This window comes from Callionymus lyra, chromosome 10, assembly GCF_982586985.1.
Source record: "Callionymus lyra chromosome 10, fCalLyr1.hap1.1, whole genome shotgun sequence".
Lineage (NCBI taxonomy): Eukaryota > Metazoa > Chordata > Actinopteri > Syngnathiformes > Callionymidae > Callionymus > Callionymus lyra.
In genome coordinates, this window is record NC_141827.1 from 15,073,265 (window position 1) to 15,094,352 (window position 21,088).

Genomic DNA, 21,088 nt, shown 5'->3' on the forward strand with positions numbered 1-21,088 from the left:
TGTAAACCATTAACTAGAAAGGTTAATTAATGATTGTATTCACTTATTTAATCATCAGTTTGGATGTGTTAAATCATTTGGGAAGCACACAACAGGTTTGGGAAGCTACACTAAAATGTGTGTTTTACAACCGAGACGTTTCCTTCCCTAAAGGGCAACTAATGTGTCTCATAAATTGTTTTTGGACGTCTATTGTAGTCAACAGTATGTGTTTGTTTGTACAAAACTCTCTTTTTATTGAAATACTTACATTAGAAAATGTGCTTAAGCCCCGCCCACTGAAAACGCCTCATTTTTCTGGAGATGAAATCTTGTTTACCATAACCACAACCACTCTGCTGTGATTGGTTAGGCATCAAGGTTTGTCACTGTGCGTCATGAATCCCAAAAGTCTCCATCTCTTAAGGATTTGTTGTATCAACAAAGCAGGGCGTAATTGCAGTGTGCAGAAGGGTGAAAGCCTATTATGATGCACTCATTGAATCATGGTATGCTTTGAATGTCCCAAACGTTCTACTGTGAGGTCACTATATTTTAGAAATTGCTTTAAAGAATGTAGCATCTACTTGAATAAACTGAATCCACCTCAACATTTCCCCTAAATGAGTGACATATAAGAGAAGGAAATGGCTCACATTAGGTTTTGAATCTGACAAAGATCAATAATATCTTATCAGATCTTTGGTTTGAAAACTGTAGCTATTGTTGTTGATTTCAGAACCAATTCGTATGGAACTTTCATGCGGAAAGATTCCTACACAGCAAAAAAAAACTGCAGTGAAATGATGGTTGTAGAGTGCAGATGATAGAATTGGTTTATATTCATCTGATGTTCTCTGAACTTGCTTCACCCCTATCTTTAAAAGATTGTGATCTTTTGCGAAGCAATTTGAATTCATCTGCCACGCAATGTGTCAGCATTTCTTTGCTGATACGGTAGCTAGTGATGAGTTGATGACGCCTCATGAAACAGTAGTGAAGACACTGTACTATGCTACGGTCCTCACATATTGAAAGCTTCTAAATGGCACTCTTTGTTGCGAATGAGATGAATTTATTGTTTGTGTTTACTCCACAGTAACTGGGTATTGTTTGTGATTGTTAAAGCTCTTTGGGATCCTGGTCTTGAAAGGTGCTCTGGAAATAACCATTACTTACTTACTTACTTAATTACTTACTTACATACTTACTTACTTACTTGATTGTTTGTGTGTTCTCAGTGACAGGTCTGGGATTGGTTCAGGGTTTCACTCACAGCTAACCAGCACACAAACTAATACCTATGGACAATTTCCACAAGTTTCCCTAATCAACCTCTGTTTGTTTTTGGACTGTGGGAGGAAACCGGAGTGCCTGGAGTAAACCCAGGTTACACTGGGAGAGAAATAGAAACTCCACATAGAAAGGCTGAACCTGCAACCTTCTTGCTACTGCACCAACGTGCGCCCAGAAAAATAAATTAGGGGTCTATACATATTTTGAATTCCATTACTTTATCCACAAACTTCTGGAGTTTGTGGCTGAGAAGATGGCTGGAATTCTTCGTATAAACACCGTGATGGGTGGAGATGATGACCAAGTATTTCCTGCACGGATGGTTTTGATAGTGGTTTCCCAAACATCATCAGTTTGTCAAAGTAGTCCCAGTGTAGCTGAAGGGACAACAGCTGAGCGGCAGCATTTCCCTTCGTCCCAGCAGCCAGGACGGTATATTTAGCAGAGCCTCATTCTTGTCTTCATTTCCTCTTCCTATTAATACTGATGCTATCGCCATCATAGGCTGTTCCATTTTTACTTGAACCCTTCCTGTTTAAAGACACTTCACAAACAGTTGGGGCGCAAGTTCTCCCACTGCCACACGACCCAGTTTCCTCAGGAACTCCCTCCCTCTTCCTGTCGACACCCCTCTTCGAAAAAAAGGAAGGCCAGAGATCTCCCAAGAGTTGAAACCCAATGGACGAAGTGACGAGGCCGGCCATGGACGTGGAGTGGGAACTCTGAGAGCAACATGTGGTGTCTGCAGTGCACCGCTCACAGGAGCCAGTCGGTGTTGGAGCTGGAGTCGGACAGCTGGTGAGCTCAGCGGTGAAGTGTTGAGAGTGCTGCGGTTGACTACAGGAATACTTTCTCTCCATGCATCTCTAATCTGGGATGGATCGTGGCTGGAGAAAAAAAAAATTGTCAGTGTTTATCGCCTTAATCGCCTTTGCTCCAGCTGGCGTGGCAGTGTAAGGCCACTGATGGGATTAATCACAGGGCACGCTTTGTGTAAATGAATTGAGCTTCGTTTATGCTGCGGTAAAGGCTTGTGATTAATTGATGAGCCAGCAAGTGACTCTCCCGCAGTAATCCAACCGTCGGCGCAGCTGAGTCATGCTTTTGTTCCGTAGCCTCGAAACGCCGGGGTTGTCAATACCACTCCGTCTACAGAGCCGGCGATCTATAGAGGAAGACAACAAAAGTCGAGGGAGAGAGAAGTGTTTGTGCACAAGTCGGAGTAACTAATTCATCAGGAGAGGGACGGCGTGGAGAGGTTCCACTCGGAGATGCCTGGGGAGACGTCCTCACGTCACCTTTTTTTCCCTCTGCCGGATCCATCTCACCACCTTCACAAACACATCATTAATATTCTCACCAGCTAGTACTGGATGCGGAGACTCTTGTGGACTCTCCGCTCTTATCTCACATTAGCCGCGAGGTAAGATGGAGGACAGTTGCAAAATGGGTTGTTGGATAAGAGTTCAGTGTTTACGGCGTTACACCCCCGAGGCCTCGGATCGACCTTCGTTCAAGGTCAGGTGAATAATCAGAAGCGTAAAACCCCATAGCTCACACTTCGGTTCCTCTATTGTGGCTGAGGAAAGCCTCTTGACTTTAAAGCTTACTTGCAGCCACTGCCGTTTCAATATTGTACTGCTTCATAGCACTTTTAAATTATTGACAAAAATTACAGATTTAAGTTGATGTCAAAGATTTTAGATCGGGGCTCAAACTCAACTTGACAGGGTCCATTCTTGTCGGGACCATTTATTTCTTGATCAAAATTGGATTCACATTTTGTCAATGAATGTTTTGGGGCTCTCCTTCTGGTTTCTCTGTCAATGAGGACTATTGGATAACATTTTTAGATCATCATACTAACCATATAATCCAAGATATTTAAGTAATACAATTTAAACTGACCATTATTCCTTAAGCGTCTGTCATTGAACAAAGTTGGAGTCCATTGGTCGGCTTGTGGTCAAGTGAACAGAACATTCTTTGTCTTTTTAATCATTCATTTTCAGTCTGGTTTACTGGCCACAACATTTATTCACTATCCTATATGAAGAAAAGTGGTAAAATGTATTATTGTAATAGAATTCTTATATATCATAGAAAGAAAAAAATGTTTGAAATCAACAGAGAATTTCCTATACAGTTAAAAGCGCTTAACTGTACATTTCTCATAGTTCATTACCAATTCTAAGTGACATCCTTCACAATAGTGTCATTAATTCAATATAAATCCTTGTATTTGCATCGTATTGTCTGAAATGAACACTGTTGGGTTTTATTTGCTTTTTTACCTTTGTTTAATACTTTCATTTCACCAAAATTTTGTATTGGTGTTATAAAAATAAACATGATAGCTGCATTTATGACTAACAAAACACAATAATTCTGTGACAGAGACACTTGAACTTTCGACATTTAAAATCTTAAACCTTTTACAATTGTTTTTTGCAACCTTCATTCTGACTTTAATGAAGAGAGGTGTGAACATGGTTTGCAAGTATGACCAAGAGGAAAATATGCACAGGTAAAAAGCCATATTGCCCCATTGGAAATAAGCTGCTTGGCTGAGGTCTGCGCTATTTGTATTGCTTTATTGTATAGCTGAGCTCTCCCATGATCTGCACGAAATATGAGGCATTTTAAACCAGTGTATTCTCTGTAATGACACACCTCGGACCCGTGTCCATTCTGGTGAAGGACTACAATGATTCTGTCTCAAGTGGACTCCTGCTAATATTATGCTGACATTTTATTCCGTCTCTCCATTTGAGACTAATCTCCATCTCATTCAGCATAAGCTCTCCTCAGTCATAAGGTACCAGAGAAGTTAACTCAATCCCCACTGCCCACTTCTATCCAATTTGATTTTACTTTTAGAAAGGACTTCAGCGTGCAAAGGAAATTCATTTTTCAGGATACAGGATGAGTAGAAGTCCCATGGTTGGCAGTGACCAGAGTCATCACTCCCTCTTGCAGTCGCAGAGAATTGGATCAGTAACGCTTTGACTGCAAGCACAGAAACACGCCTGGATTCATACATATTGAAATTTCCAATGCCTTTTATATTCAAATGTGAATGGTTGTCCTCAATCTCCTCCTGAATGTTTTAGTGAGGTTTTTCTTTTCAACAGTAGCTCCTCTTGTGTAGAAATGTGAGTTAAAACCAGGCTGTACATTTTAGTACACACACCTTACTTGACCTTGAGTCGAGTTGACGCCACATTTCATGCACAAATGAAAATACAGATTTAATTGTGGGCTTTATTTTGTTTTTTTAATCATTTATCTTTTCTTGAAGCCGTTGATTGGGTCTCATATCAGACAATATGTGCGAAAAATTCAAGGACAAGTGTGTGTAATGTATTTGGTAGCTCAATCTAAACAAATGTTTGAAAAAGCTTTTTACAAATCCCCCTACTTTCTGACACTTGAGGCATAAGGATAGAGCAACAGAAAACTAAATGTGACTCATTCATAAACAAGGTGACCCAGAAGCGGATGGTAACAAAGTCACGCAAGCCAAGGTAGAATAAATTGCAAATATAATTTAATAAATAGAAGCGTAAAACCAGAAATTTTCCTCTAAAGGGAGATAAATAACAAGGAGTCCACTTTCTCAGTCCATAATGCAATAATCGTCCATAGGGAAAACAAAAAGGAGTCGACGAGGGGCAACAGGAAAAATTCGAACTAAAGAAAAACTCACCAAAAAACAAGGAACAAAAAGTGGGACCATTATTTCTTCTAATTGGAAAGAACTAAAAGGAATCTAACATTACAGTAACAAAAGGACTGTGACAAGCACTCAGACAAGTTTTCCAGGAATCTTAAAAAGAACATTGGCTCAGTGGACTAATGTCATCTCTCTCTATGTTCAGTGTGGAAGGTGACGCTCCAGGCGGTGAAGTGGGTGCCTCTGTGGACCCCAACAGCAGCTACACTTGCCTTCCGGTCATCCCAGGCAGCGGGCTGGGCCCCGACCACCTGGAGAGCCAGATCTACAGCCACATCCTGCTGCCTAGTTACTCGAGACCCCGCCGGCCGAAGCTCCATCATTCCCAATCGGTTCTCCGCAAGCAAGCGGAGGAGGACGCCATCAAGCGCTCGCGCTCGCTGTCTGAGAGCTATGAGCTGTCCTCAGACTTACAGGACAAACAGGTAAGGGGGAGCACCTGGTGCACTTTATTTGGATTCTACTTATCTTGAGTGCAGACTCCAGATCAGAATAACTGTCTTTAAGACTCTAAGACTAAATATATTAATGATAAATATTCTGAAAAATGTTTATGTTGTTATAATTTGTGCATGTATGGACTAGGTCTTTTCTCTCTCTCTCACTCCGGATATTGCGGTTAATAAATACTTAATAAATGTAATTTATCAAAGCTCACACCTCACCCTCTCTCTCAAGTCAAGAGCAAAATCTTAATAATTTGTCTTCTTTCCTAAACTAAGCAAGACCGACAGGTCTTTACACATACATTACATTTTTTCAGCAGCCACTGATCATCAGTTCAATCCCATCTCTGAAGGTCTCTGTGTCCTATAACAAGATGTTTAACCCCGATTGCTCCTGGTGATGGTGATGTGTTGCAGACTATGTCATCAGAGAGGGAGAAATGTGTGACTTGCTGCTAAAGCTTTGGCTGCCAAATAAGGACGGAATTAAATATTGAAGTATTAGCCGAACCTCATGTTTTGTCTTCTCCTCTTGAGTGAACATCTTTTATTATTTTGTTTGATAATCATATTGAACTTGGAATGTTGGTCATTTAACTTCCAAAAACACAATCATGAGGCACAAAACTAAGTTCACACATTAAATCCTAGGAAGTTTTTTTTTTCCATGTCTTTAGGTAATGTCCAGTTTTAATCACATTAATCACATTTGTTTTCCAGCCACTGGGTCACCCTGACCCAGAGATAACAAAAGGGTTAACACAATATTATGTCCCAGTGCAGCACTAAATTTACTTCATTTTAATAAAATGCTAAAGTGAAAAGGGGTGTTGAGAATGCAAATAATACAAAAATAATAATATGGTAATGTTGTAATATTTAACTATTTAAATCCATTAAAGAAATAAAAATATTAATAATTATGTGACCATTCTGTCAATGGTCACATAATTATTAATATGCAATTACTTTTGCTCCAATCCGGGATACATAAATCACTTGACCATCACTCTAGTTAAATACATTAAAAACTTAAATACATTTAAATAGAATGTTTTGAAAAATCAAATAAACTCATCAGATTGTCAAAAGGTCATTTAAGAAGAAGGTAATATAGCACCACAAACACTTCACATTACAGCACAAAGGGTCAAAATTGTTTAAAGAATTTCTTTTAAATGACTTTACTTAAGTAATCTTCCAAAAATAAATCCATGTTCAATGTTCCCAGGAATACAAATAACACAAACATAATAAAGAAACACAAGAGTCAGGAAGATAATGAGGGCACTCACCAGCCTAGTACAAATTATAGATAGAGGATGTGCAGCTACTATATTTATCTGCACTTACATTGATGGAACTGGCTGCTCAGCCAGAATCTACAGGAAAATAATTGAAAAACAGGAAGTATCATACCAAAATAAATGGGCTGCCTGCTAAAAATACGCATCCATTCTTAGACCACAATAGTAGAATACATGAGTTTGCAACGGTTTTGCATAAGATGGGACTTAAAACATTGTTAAAGAATTTAATGACTAAGGATCTCCACTCATAGTTGTTGGCAAAATACAAATATTATACTTTATATATGTAATATATTTTAAAACCATGAGTTCATTATGATTTTATGTTCCACATATCACACAAAATACTTTATTGTTTCACATGAGCTCAGAAAGTAACACTTTTAGTAGTTTTAATTCAGTTTTATAAAGTTGGCAATGTGCATTTCTTCACAATTTTGTCTTTAAGTACAGCACTCTATGATGTAATTTGCTTATCGGTTAAATCTCTTGTCTGACTGTTAGTTTGGAGTCTGGGTCATCATGATGAATTGTACAGTCTGGCATTTTATCAGTCTATCTGATTATCCAAGAGAAGCCATTATCTTCCAGCGGCAGACAAATTATTCAACTAACTCAACTTCAATGTTGTTACAGCTTTAAAGTCCTTACCAAAGTAAGAGCAGAGATCAACCTGATCAATCAGTGGACATTTGATTCTGTCTAACTAGGTCAAAAGATGTAGGTTAAACCTCTTAATTAGACTAAAGCATGAACTTCTTCACATAAGAGAAGTTAAGGTTGTTTTCTCCTTAGACATGTCAGGTGTTTTTTATATTGTAACGATTGATGTTTATTCAGGGAAATACAACTGACAACAGGACTTCTTGAAAACTGTTGCAATGATAAAAGCCATGAGACTCGAAATTGTTGTAGTTTTGGGTGATATGGTAAAACTTCAAAATCCCTTTTATTTTACGAATGTGCTTCTAATTATGTGCTGCTAACTCGAAATTGTTGTAGTTTTGGGTGATATGGTAAAACTTCAAAATCCCTTTTATTTTACGAATGTGCTGCTAATTATAGTATTCACTTACATAAGAACACTTTAAAACAGCTAAAAAAAAAGGTCTTGTGCTCCACTAATGTTATGCTGCTTGGCTGCCTCCCACATTACCTCTTCCGTTCGAGCATTGACGGAGGGCAAGACTGATTCTAATCACAATTCTAATGTCCACTTTGTGCTTTGGAGCTGTAAATTTGGGCATTTTTAACATTTTTCACAAAGTTGAAGTATGATCAACGGATCAGATGAATATATATCCAGATTGTATTCCTTACAGTGTGCTCGACGAACCTTGCTATTTTCCATGTTGTTTAAAAGTCAATGGATAAATGTAGTTCTTCGGACTACAACCCAGGCAGATATGAAGAAGATACATAAAGGTTATACTGTATATTTGAGCTTTTAAAAAAAAGAATAAAAAATTTGGCTTGTCTGGTTGTACTATGCCCGATTGTTTATTGTTATAGTTCACCTAAAATTCAAAATTCACTCATTTTCTATTCACCTTCATGCCAACAAAGGGTTCGGAGTATTTTCAGATGAATATGTTATTTTTAGAGTTATAGAGAAAAATTGTATTTTCCTTTTAACGTAGGCGAGTCGTGCTCATCTTGAAAAAGACACTTGAAAAAATTCCATATGCCTCCATACTGATCGTCTGTAACATCTATCTTGTATTGAAGCCTTAACAAGAGTAATTGTTCCGGAAAAACTAAAACAAGTCTTTTTTTAAAGATGGTTTATAGCAGAAGTTTAAACTATGACACAGACAGGAAGTACTTTTGTAATTATTGCAAGCCCTTTCAGTAGACAGTAGTGTAGACAGTGGATAATGAGTGAAGTTTAAATTTTGGGAAAACTAACCCTTGGGTAAACTATGTCCGATAAAGGAAAAATGTCTGAATGTTTAAGAAAAAATGTGGTTTCTGCCAACTACTACTACTTATTTGTCCCTCTTTTTGTACAGGTTGAGATGCTAGAGCGCAAATATGGGGGGCGTTTCATAACCCGTCATGCAGCTCGCACCATCCAAACGGCCTTTCGGCAGTACCAGATGAACAAGAACTTTGAAAGGCTCAGGAGCTCTATGTCTGAGAACCGCATGTCCAGACGCATCGTCCTTTCCAATATGAGAATGCAGTTTTCCTTTGAAGGACCAGAAAAAGTCCACAGTTCCTACTTTGAGGGCAAGCAGCTCTCACTGACGGATGATGGCAACAAAATCGGCACACTCGTGCAGTCAGAACACGGAGGCGAGATGGTCTTACCAGCACAGACCCAGGCGGCACAGAGTGATTTTACCGATGCTATAACTGAACTAGAAGATGCCTTTTCCAGGCAGGTGAAATCACTGGCAGAGTCCATAGACGATGCTCTAAACTGCCGGAGCCTCCATGGCGATGAAGGGCAGTCTGAGTCCGGTAGAGGTCACCAGGAGAAAGACAGACAGGCCAGCTGCCAGGTGAAAGGGTCCCACAGTGCCTCTGAACACAGAAAAGTGGATGAAATGACCGCGTCATACAGCGACGTGACCCTTTACATCGACGAAGAAGAGTTGACGCCGCCCCTGCCTCTCTCTCAGTCTATAGACCGACCTTCAAGCACAGAGTCTGACCGGCGACAGCGGCCTCTTAATCTGTCCCAAGACTACTGGTCTCTGGCTCACAAGGACGAGAAAGGAGATACGGACACAAGCTGCCGCAGTACGCCGTCCTTAGAGTGCCAGGAGCAGCGATTGCGCGTGGACCATCTCCCTTTATTGACCATCGAGCCTCCGAGTGACAGCTCGGTGGAGCTGAGCGACCGCTCCGACCGGAGCTCCCATAAGAGGCAAAATGCCTATGAGCGCAACCAGCAAGCGAGTCCCAAAAACATCAGCCACGGCCTGCACACACGTGGCTCCCCGAGAGAAGATGACGGCAACCGGCATCGACCTCGACAGCTGGAAGCCAATTTGGCTATCAACGGCACGGCGAACCGTCAGAGCAAGTCAGAGTCCGACTTCTCGGATGGAGATAACGACAGCATCAACAGCACATCCAACTCCAACGACACCATCAACTGCAGCTCCGAGTCGTCGTCCCGTGACAGCCTGAGGGAGCAGACGCTCAGCAAGCAGACGTACCACAAGGAGACTCGCAACAGTTGGGACTCACCTGCCTTCAGCAATGACATCATTCGCAAGAGGCACTACCGCATTGGTCTGAATCTCTTTAACAAGTGAGTACAGTGGAACCTTAAAATCTGAAACTTTATTTCTGAAACGCTGGCCGTTTTCTCAACTGCATTATTGTCTCCAATTACAAAAGATATCACATTTTTTAAAAAGCATTATATATATATATAAATAGGCTGAACATGTGCATAAGCAGCAGGTTTCCAAACTTATTTTTCTTAGCAGTGTCTGTAACACGGAGCGGCTGGTGGCCCGGAGAACCACCAGCCTAATAAATATAAAATCTAGATAGGTTTCGGTGCAACTGATTCTTATTACTTCTGAAATCTTTTATGGTCCCTTTTCTATTGATTCACATCTATACACTGCTGGTTGCCAACAGTTGACCATCCATTCATTGATGCCAAGTTTACGTGCAGCATCTCTATTTCCGTCGTCAACAGACAGATTGATCACTTTTAGCTTTAACTGCGGTTTAATTGTGGAGGTTGACATCCAGCTTCTGGTGCTTCCTGAAACTACTGTCTCCTCTTGTGCACTATCTCTGCCAACTTTCTGTCTTGCTCCTGCACTTTACAATATTGCGTCCTGGAATGTTGGTAACCTGTAAAACATTATACATTAACATGAGGATCAGAAGTGCAGTAAGATAATTGTGTATTTGCAGAACGTCCTATTTCTATGAACATCTTCATTTCTGTGTCCTCAGGAAACCAGAAAAAGGAGTCCAGTATCTGATAGAGCGAAACTTTGTCCCAGATACTCCGGTGGGAGTGGCCCACTTCCTGCTGCAGAGAAAGGGCCTCAGTCGACAGATGATAGGCGAGTTTCTGGGAAACAGACAGAAACAGTTTAACCGAGATGTCCTCGAGTAAGTCTGAGATTGAAAAAGCCTTTTGAATTCCCCGTCTTGCATCCCAATTTATCTGCTTGTGAGTAACATGAAGTCATTTAATCGCCCATAACTGCCAATTTCACTTTGTACTCATTCAAACATTCATTGCAGTCGGTTAGTGCTGCATAATGACCCAAGTTTCATCCAGGAAATGAACCAAAATAGAAATCTACTCGGGAAATTGAGTTAATGGTGTGATAAACAGAGGGACTCCAAATATATTCAGTCCTTTAAATAGATGAGAGGGTTCTGAAAGAGCTCATATTTTCCCAGAGTATTTGACTCGTTATTATGTATGCTTCAGACCAGACTGATTGAAGAATTGAATGCTCTCCGGTGTATTGAGATGCAGGAGAGGATAAGAGTGGATGACTTCCTCACTGTCAGCTTGACAGACATTCTTTAGAGGCTTCTGGAGAAAACATCTATACATCTCAACATTGGAGGACTAGGAAGCTAGACAGAGATGACAAAATCTATACTCATATTAACAATAATATGTTTTTTAGGGCTTTGAAATGAGATGGAAATACAAGTAAAATGTCTTTATAATTCTTCAAATTCTATCTGATGAGTCAATATTCATCTTCAGCTGTGTCGTGGACGAAATGGACTTCTCAGTGATGGAGCTGGACGAGGCTCTGAGGAAGTTCCAGGCCCACATCAGAGTCCAGGGAGAGGCACAGAAGGTGGAACGGTTGATCGAGGCATACAGGTATGAGATTTTGTGTTTTACTCTAATCCATCATAATTTGAATTAAAAGTACATGCAGAAAACATTGTCAAAGTCAATTTTACTAGTGGCAGTATGCCTTGTGCCATTGTTCATTTGGAAAAGTGAAGTAAAGTAAAGGTTATTTGTTAAGTGCCTTTCTAGACCAGGGTCACAAAGAGTTTTAACAATCAAAAACAATACACATTTAAATATAAACTTTGAAAGATCAAGACACATTAAACAAACACAGGAGTCCCAGAAAATCAGGAAAAAGCCTGCACAAAAAAAAATGTCTTAGAGTCAGTAGATCAATCAAACACAGAGGGAGAGGAAGATCGTTCCAAAGCTTAGGAGCAACAGATGCAGAGAACCATCCGTAGCTTTGATCCAAAGACCTAAGAGCCCGAGCTGGGGCGTAAGGCTAGATCAGATCACTGATTTAAGGAGGAGTCTGACCATGAATACATCTGAAAGTAAGAACCAGAATTTTAAAATTGATCCTGAAAGAAACTGGCAGCCAGTGAAGAGTTTTAAGGATCAGTGAAATGTGAGTTCTTCTACTAGAGCGGGTCAGAATTGTTGCTGCAGAGTTTTGTATCAACTGCAGGCGAGACAGCTCCTTCTTGTTTAGACACGAAAATAAACTGTTACAACATCCAGATCGTGTTGTGACACCATTTTCCTAACTTAAGAGATTTTTCTCTTAATATTTCTCAGCCTAACCTTCAACTTTCTGGCTGGTGGCTTCAGACTTTGCTTTAAAATGCCTTTGTTTAAATAGAATCAAACATCATTTTGATTCTATTATGACTGTCATCTTGACTTCCCAAAGAGCTCTCGAATAGAGATGTTATGAAGAGTCTCAAAGTGCACCGGTTGAGGAATTATGATTCGTAGATGAGGCTTTTATCAAAGTTCTTACACAGGGTAGCCTCAACTTTAAAGTGAACTCATCAACCATGTTCTCCTCTTCACAGCCAGCGTTACTGCATCTGCAACCCGGGTGTGGTGCGGCAGTTCCGTAACCCTGACACCATCTTCATCCTGGCCTTTGCCATCATTCTTCTCAACACAGACATGTACAGCCCCAACGTGAAGCCAGAAAGAAAGATGAAGCTCGAGGACTTTGTGAAGAACCTTCGAGGTGATTTTCGACCCCCCTTCAGGATGTCAGTTCGGTGAAGTATGTCAAAACTCTCATTACTGTTTCTGATTCCTTCAAACAGGAGTGGATGATGGGGAGGATATCCCCAGAGAGATGCTTGTGGGAATTTATGAGCGTATCCGAAAGCGGGAGCTTAAGACTAATGAAGACCACGTGTCCCAAGTCCAGAAAGTGGAGAAACTTATTGTTGGTAAAAAGCCGGTAAGTTTTCTTTTTTCTGCTGTTGATGGCTACGAGTTTTTTTTTTTTTGCTGTTGAATCAAACTGTTTTGTTATAATTTACCCATAAGCCTATAGTAATAATGCTCATATTAATATAGAAAATCATGTGTTTTTTCAGATCTTTGAACATTATTTCATATTTGATCTCTGTCAGACAGTTTTCCAGAACAGTTTGCATTAATCCCAAACAAAACTAAATCAAGGAAAAAAAACATCAACTCCTGCCACCAAAACATTTCATCATCATTTTTTATATAAGCATGTCATGCCCCTGCCTATGTCTACTTAGTTTATTTCAAATTTCCCTCTCAACAGATTGGTTCCTTACATCATGGACTGGGTTGTGTAAGTATTATTTTTCGGTCTTCCCTATGCACTGTTTTTTCCACTCTTATAACAACTTGTTTCTGTTTTAAGAAAAAAATCTGTTCCAACTGGAGAAGAGTTTAGTCTTAATCCTTATCCAAAAAAACACACTTAAAAACATCCAAATACTTCCAGGATGGCTCGTCTATAACATCCATCTTGTATTGAAGCCTCAACATTAGAAAATTGTTCAGAAAACAAGTCTTGTAGTCTGCGCCCACTAGACAAGACCATCAGAACCAAGATAAAGAAAAAGACAACTGAGCTCCAGTAGCTACATTAAAATGGATTTACATGTTTGCATACCACTCTACAAAGGAATGGATTACTCTGAAGATAATGATTGAACTGACCCTTTAAGTACGTCAATCGCACTAGGCAGATGTATTGTTGTTGGTAACACAAGGGATATGTGATGTCTGCAAAAACAGACATTTGCTTATAATCCAAGTCTGATTATAAAAGAAGTAAAACTGACGTTTGATGCTTGCAGGTGCTCTCACTGCCCCACAGGAGACTGGTCTGCTATTGCAGACTCTTTGAGGTGCCGGATCCGAACAAGCCTCAAAAGTTGGGCGTTCACCAGCGAGAAATCTTCCTCTTTAATGACCTGCTAGTGGTAATGTTTGACTCTAAATAATATGGTACTGATAACAGCGAAAGAGTTTAACAAAATGTGTTTCTGTTTTTTTTAGGTGACTAAAATCTTTCAGAAAAAGAAGAACTCGGTGACTTACAGTTTTAGGCAGTCTTTCTCCCTGTATGGCATGCAAGTGTTGCTCTTCGAGAATCAGTGTAAGTACAAAAGACAATTATTTTACAAGAGTATGTCACAGTCACTAGCAAGAACATGTTGAAATATATGAGCTAAATAAAGTTAACGAAAGAGATCATTGTCCAGGGAAGACCTGTTTTGTTTGTATGTCAGTAGTTCAAGGGAATTTCAATTTAATGAACAATTAAACTGCTGTAATCCAGCTCATTGCTACTAATGCTATTTCAAGTCTTTGGAAAAATTGATTTAATAATAATTAAAAAGAAATGATAATAATAAAATTAATATATGTGTTTAAATGAGTACCTGGGTCACTCTCTAAAGGCTGTTGATATCATTCTAAATATTTTATTACGGAGATTAAAAACTGTTTTACTGATTTTTTGTCTAGATTATCCCAATGGTGTCCGCCTAACCTCAGCCGTCCCTGGCGCTGACATCAAAGTTCTCATCAACTTCAATGCGCCCAACCCTCAGGATCGCAAAAAGTTCACCGATGACCTGCGAGAGTCAATTGCTGAAGTGCAAGAAATGGAGAAGTATCGAATAGAATGTGAGCATGACACGAAGGCAAATTGTGAAATTGCAATAAATAAAAAATGTGTAATTCAATCTTTTTGCAGCCGAGCTGGAAAAACAGAAGGGTGTGGTCCGGCCCAGCATCTGTCAGGGTTCTGGTTTGAAGAAAGACACAGGCAACGGCAACTTGAGTCGAGTGAGCATGGACGACAGCTATGCCATAGGTGAAGGTTTGAAGAGGAGCGCCCTCAGCAGCTCATTGCGGGACCTCTCTGACGCAGGTAACATTGTTCTTCCCAAAGTTAGTGAGCTTAATAAACAGCATTTGTTTGTTGGGTTTATTTTTCATTTTTTACATTTTAAATAAAAGTCAAAAATATCATCCCTCTGGGGGGATGCAATCATAACACCAACAAGTGCGTAAAGAGGGTTGATGTGTGTTTACCGAGTGTGATTTATTGAAGCCCATCAGCTTAAAATGTGCCACCCGCAGAGCAATAAAATAAACTTTCTAGGTCAATGCAATCAATCAGAAAGTGAAAAATTAACATGCAATTGTCTAACGCGAAGACAGACACACCTATACATCATCAGTTCTCTGGCTTAGCACAGTGTGAAACATGTTTGAGTCTCTGAGACATTTGAGATTCTGTCCAAACAGATGGGAAATACTCTATTCACTTAATACGCGTCATATCTCACTGTTTAATGATTTACTTTATGTTTGAAAAAATTGTACGTACTGTCCATCAAATTTGTGTTGCTTCAGAGACACTTCATATTTAGAGCTCTTTATCAGTGGCCTTTAAATTAAGCAAACATAAGCACTGTCAGGACTACAGTCCTCAAAAGATGCTTTACAGCTTCCTCCTTCTCTAGATATATGAAATAAACCTCAAACCTCTAAATATTTTAAATGTAGTAACTGTGATGATAGCCATTGTCTTACAGCAACAAGTTGAATCGTTTCTTGCACCTAATAATTGTTGGTTTATGAAAGACTTTACTAATTCAACTGTGTTATTATTATTATAAAGAGGGATTTATATTTTGAAGACAACAATGACTGATGCTGGTAGTGAACACCGATTGTCCTGAATCCCATCAGAGCACGTTTTGACTCGCAGGTTTTGACACCACTTTGTATGATACCATGAGAAACAATGTTACTTCATCCGTCTCTAGTGAGAATTACGACGTCTCAGCTGCTGAAAAGTGGTAAGAATCGGGAATGTTCAGCTCTTGTTCCATCGCTAGCTAGAAGTGGGTTTGGCAGCTGACGCCTGCAATAGAGAAGTCAACAGTGGCTCCTGCACTTGACTCAGTATGGATCCCATACTGTTAGTGTAGAACTGATACTGATATCAAAGTGGTATCGATATCATTGATTTTAGATCAATCTGATAGCCACCCTTGTTGCCACAGTGTCCCTTGTTGCTACAGCTTTCTGACTTGAAAATTATTGCTAGCTACTACTCATCTCAATTGCAACAAAGCTTGCATTGAGACTTTGGGTATATTGGGTACATTGACCAAAATACATTGGAAGAACTGAAGAGCTGTGTTGATGACAATGAAGTTTGATCTTAACAATCTGTAAACTGGCCAACCAACACGATCATCACTCAGGTGTGATCTTGAACAGATCGAGGCATAGAGTGACAAGTAACACCTGAAAAGAAAGCCTTGCGACCCCTGTTGCCTACGGTGTGTATTGGCAAAGATGTGGCAAAACGATAGAATCATGATACAGTGGCAACAATAAAATATATATCGCTACTGTAGTATTATTATAGTACTTGACTGTAGCTACTTGATTTTGACAAAGTCTTAACTTTAAAAGCTGCTGGAGTCATCTGTATCCTCCCGTCCTCAGTCATTTCACTTTTTCTTTAACTTCGAAGGACCTTAATACTACCATCTAGTGTTTTGAGGTTTCATTGCAACACAAAAATGCCATATATATAATGAAATATATCTTATAATTGTATTTAATACTTTACTAATTTAACTACTAATACTTTACTGATACTTTTTTAATTGAAATACAATGATTATAACTAGAAGGCAGAATGTTTTTTTTTGCAGGTTTGTTTTCCTAAGAAATATGGCTAATGGACTTTTCCTGTTTGGGTTGGAAGACCTTCTGACAAGCATAAGACAAAAAAATATTTTCAAGCTGCTTCCCTAGATTTAGTGTTTAGAAAAGAAGTGCAAAGTCTGGTCTCCAGTAGGTAGTTTAGTGAAGACACTGTCAAAGGATGACAGGAGGATCTGACAGCTTTGTCCGTCTTTCCCTCCCGCGGCCATGCTGCTACTAGCTCTAGCACCATCCTATCTGTGTCCACTTAGTGACCCTTAAGCCACCCACTAGTGTGCCCTTCACCTGTGAACCAGGTCTAATCTGTTGTGTCACATGTTCTGGCCAGGCAAGCGAGGGAGGCGCAGCAGCGCAGGATCACTAGACAGCAATATGGACGTAAGTAGGACCATTCTCACGCCAGGCTTCGGCGTTTCAGTCGCTCCGCATGATTTTCACGTGTTAATATTGCTTCTATTATTTCAAGAGCGTGCATGTTTTGTGCTTGTACAAAAAGACGCGACACATCCACGCGCACTGCATGACTTTTGTGATACGCCTTCTGCAGTAGTGGCAGCATTAGAAAAGACCTTCTTCCTAAACTGTCTACTCTGTGACATTATAAAGAGAAAGTGCTTTTCACACAATCATAAACACATCTGTTAACACTGATTTTATAAGTTCATTTCCTGATTTTAAGTATCAAATTCTTATTTTGGTGTGTTTGACAGAGAAAGAATGTTTCTGAAGTTGATCAAATAAATAAATCTTTGTTGATAAAGTCTTTATTTAATTGTATTGATTGAATTGAATTGGATAAAATAAGATATAACTACACATTAGAAATCAGGAATAATATCAGGAATATATAATATTTAGTCATTAAATATAGAGAAACTTATGCCATAGTTTAATTAAATATATAAAATATAATACAAAATGTATTTGATTAAAAATCAACAACAACATCATCCAGTTGTGAAATAATTCTAATCTAATTTTCAAAGTAACATTTTTGGAAAGTATGGAGATATAATGGACAACAAATTTCAACCCAATTTTGGCATGTTTTATTTGTGTTGTTGCTGCATGGCTAAGAAAAATAGTTTGCTTCATGCTGATTTAACTCCTTTTTTAAATAAGTGAATTTTAGCATAACCAGGATGTTACGGTCTTTTGGTTTTCTAGCGGAATGAGTACAAGTCAAGGAAGGTAAGGTGGTAAGAAAGGGGGAATGAGATGAAACCGGACATGCTTGACGGTTCTTGGTGACCTTTTTGTGTGTCAGCTGTGAATGTTTTTTTCAGAAGAAGCAATCCAAAGTCATATTACAGCTTTTTGATGTTTAGAAAAAAAGTCCCTTAACTTGAGTATAAACATTTATTTTGAGGTGAATCCATTAAAAAAAAAGCCATTTTCTAATGCATTCCTGTGAGTATCAAACTTATTGTGCACCAAAATATGTTTGCAAGCACAAAACAAAATTACTTTTTGTTTCCAGCTCTCTTGTTTTGTTTATAATCACTGATCTCCATTTCAATTTGGAGTCACTCAACATCTGTGTGATGCATCAAATATCTCTCCGCTGATCGACTTTTCATTTTCCATTTTCTGGCTCTCTCTCTCTCCTGCAGGGCTCCATCATTAGCAGTCCTCACATCCGACGCAGAACCCCATCGAGCCGAGACTGCCCGTCCCGCCACAGTGGCCAGTCCCTGCCCAACTCCTCCTCCCTGCTCGGGTCGCTATTCAGCAGCAGGCGAGTCAAGTCCCCCAGCCCTGTTCCTCAGAGCCCGCACCCCACTCTTATCTCCCACACCCCACACCCGGCCAACCTGCACCACACGGCCCGGTCGGAAACGGATGCCGCTCTCGGCGCACACCCGCATCACGCCCAGTTCTGCCAAATGACTCAGAACCCCCCACCGTACCACCACCACCACCACTTTCACCCGCCGGCCCATTTGCAGCAACCCCTGCACCAGTACCCAACGGCCCCTGCCCACAGCCAACCGGCCTCCTTCCCGCCTCACGGCCAGCACAGCCACGGAGGCCACGGCACCCACCCGGGGCTCCCGCCACACTCTGCTCACGGCTCCCACCATCACGGCCAAACGCCGGCGCCGACCCAAGCGCCCAGTAGTACGAAGCCCAAGCACAGTGGCATCAGTACCGTGGTGTAGTTTGCACAGAAGCCCATCTGACAGAACTCTTTGAGTCCCTTCCTGGGACTCCGGCTGCACTGTGTACCGCTGGTCAACTTCTCAAAGTAGACTTGGAACAAAAAAGCCAGATGAGAACCTGTGCCTCCTTTTACATTCAACTGCTCCTTTGATTTAGTTCCTAATTCCTCCTTGACTACCAGTACTTAACACACCATAGCAGGAGCATGCACCGTTCTACTGCGGACCATTCTCAAAGACTGGAGTAGAGTTTATCAAAACTAATGGTTACCCTCAAACAAGACGTGGATTTTTTTTTTATATGAAAGTAGAATCTGGAAGAAAAGTACAGCTTCAGCTGTGTACATTCTTAGTTAAAACGGTAGTTCACAGTGCACTGTGATAGCTCTGTTAGTTGTCATAATTGTGCCAATAATCCAAGCATTTATTAATAAAATCACGACAATTCCTTTATGTATAGTTTGCATACTATTTTGTAAAAAGTATATCAACTTCACTGATACAATGATACAAAGGAAAACTCAGTATTTTACTTGCACTTGTGCTACAGTGTTACTTGTACAAGGCAGATTATACCTTTTAGGCACTTCATTAAGCTGGAACTCTATATAACATGGTTGCCTTCAAGATGGAAGATTGTTGGGGTCGTGCTGGAGTGCACACTGACCCGTTGAATGTCCAACCTTCAGTACTGACTTGCTCTTCATTGTTTTTTTTCCAACTTTTCTTACTTCTGCCGGTGATGTGTTTATGTTTGCTTTACTTCTCCCAGGTCTAACAGAAAAACAGTGGTTTATCGACGGTAGAAAAAAGACTGACTTGCACTTCACCCTGGTTTTAACAAGTGGATTCTGTGGCCACAAGTGGACAATTCTTTGTTAAGAAACTACCTGATCATTTCACTCTGAGCACTTATACCAAAAGTATGAGTCTTACGGAGGACAATAGCGTTTTCTTGTCTTAGAACATTCTTAGAAATAAATTGTTAATGGTGAATAATGGCTGCCCAGTTTCATTTCTTTCTGTTTTTTCAAGTTCATTTTTCTTCATAACTGATGTTTTCTTACAATTCTCCTTTGAATTAAGACAGAAAAAATGTGTCTATCTCTAAAGCTTTATGTCAATATGTAGGTTCAGTATTTTAATATGTAAAACAGAATTTGGATGTTTGTTTTGAGGGTTGTAGTGACAGGTTATTGAAATAATCAAGTTTAAAGATGATCAAAATATAAACATGGAGGTAATTAATTGTTTGGTTATTTAACCTGTAATTTGTCTATTTACTCTCAGAGGGCAAAACAAATTAACCTCCAGCTTAAGTATCTATTAATTTGGTGTGTATATATAATCCATGCTGAATATTTTCACGTGTGCAAACTTCTAATAATGACAGCCCAACATTAGTCCTGTCCTTGTCTCAGACAGTCAGACCGTCAGTCGCAAGCATACAATGTATTAAATTATCAAAGATGTATTATTCACATTCTGATTAAAAAAATAGATGATATTTCTGTCCACTGAACTTAAATCCAGGCCACTTGCTAAAACCAGTGAGATCCAGAGTCCAGACCAACTCATCTTTTGTTCTTCTTCTGAAGAAGGGACCGTCCGATATTTATCAACAATGGCGATGGCACTCACAATTATATCAATCATACATACATATTATGGGATTCCTACTCCTCCAAGCCAATCCATAGAGAGAAGGAAAGAATTCAGAAAAATGGCACTTTTGCTTATCAATGGATGTAAGTAGTCTCTCCTTGCTCATGAGATCTTTTTTTTTTAACTTTATGTGCAATATGTATTTGATTTAGTTCACCATTAGCTCAGTTAGCGTTGTATTATTTCCTGCTATACGTTGCTTCTCACTTAGAAGCCAAAGTGCTATGATGTTAATATTGTCAAGGCATTACTTTTGATGTTGAAAGAACAAAATATGTACAACAGGGCTCTGAGTGGGCACTTTTGTATGGGGGGTGGTTGGGGGGGGGGGGGGTTGAAATGTATTCATATAACTGTTACTAAAGTCAGATTATATTCCTTCTATACCAACTTGTATGTCAAATATTCTTTACAGTCACAAGAATTTAACTGAAGACAAACGTAATGGCCTGAAATTAACCGTTTTGCATACATGGATTTAGAGGGACTTTTTACACAACATAATATTCTGAGAC

General features: G+C 39.7%; 1 protein-coding gene across 4 annotated transcripts in view; it reads left to right on the top strand.

The window, feature by feature from the left end:
- iqsec1b (IQ motif and Sec7 domain ArfGEF 1b) overlaps positions 1–20,852 on the top strand; it is a 139,482-nt gene extending 118,630 nt beyond the window's left edge. The window contains exons 3-16 of one of the 4 annotated variants that reach the window (XM_087801255.1): positions 5,157–5,436; positions 8,780–10,032; positions 10,698–10,859; positions 11,476–11,598; positions 12,576–12,742; positions 12,825–12,964; positions 13,301–13,330; positions 13,845–13,970; positions 14,047–14,146; positions 14,518–14,679; positions 14,750–14,926; positions 15,831–15,863; positions 17,075–17,124; positions 18,360–20,852. In XM_087801255.1, coding sequence (XP_087657381.1) covers positions 5,157–5,436; positions 8,780–10,032; positions 10,698–10,859; positions 11,476–11,598; positions 12,576–12,742; positions 12,825–12,964; positions 13,301–13,330; positions 13,845–13,970; positions 14,047–14,146; positions 14,518–14,679; positions 14,750–14,926; positions 15,831–15,863; positions 17,075–17,124; positions 18,360–18,908 — 3,352 coding nt within the window. In that variant the 3' untranslated portion in view covers positions 18,909–20,852. Of the gene's footprint in view, positions 1–1,955; positions 2,074–5,156; positions 5,437–8,779; positions 10,033–10,697; positions 10,860–11,475; positions 11,599–12,575; positions 12,743–12,824; positions 12,965–13,300; positions 13,331–13,844; positions 13,971–14,046; positions 14,147–14,517; positions 14,680–14,749; positions 14,927–15,830; positions 15,864–17,074; positions 17,125–18,359 lie in introns of those variants that run through there. The other 3 variants (XM_087801257.1, XM_087801256.1, XM_087801258.1) reach the window with 3 other exon arrangements.
- Positions 20,853–21,088: the final 236 nt, after the last annotated feature.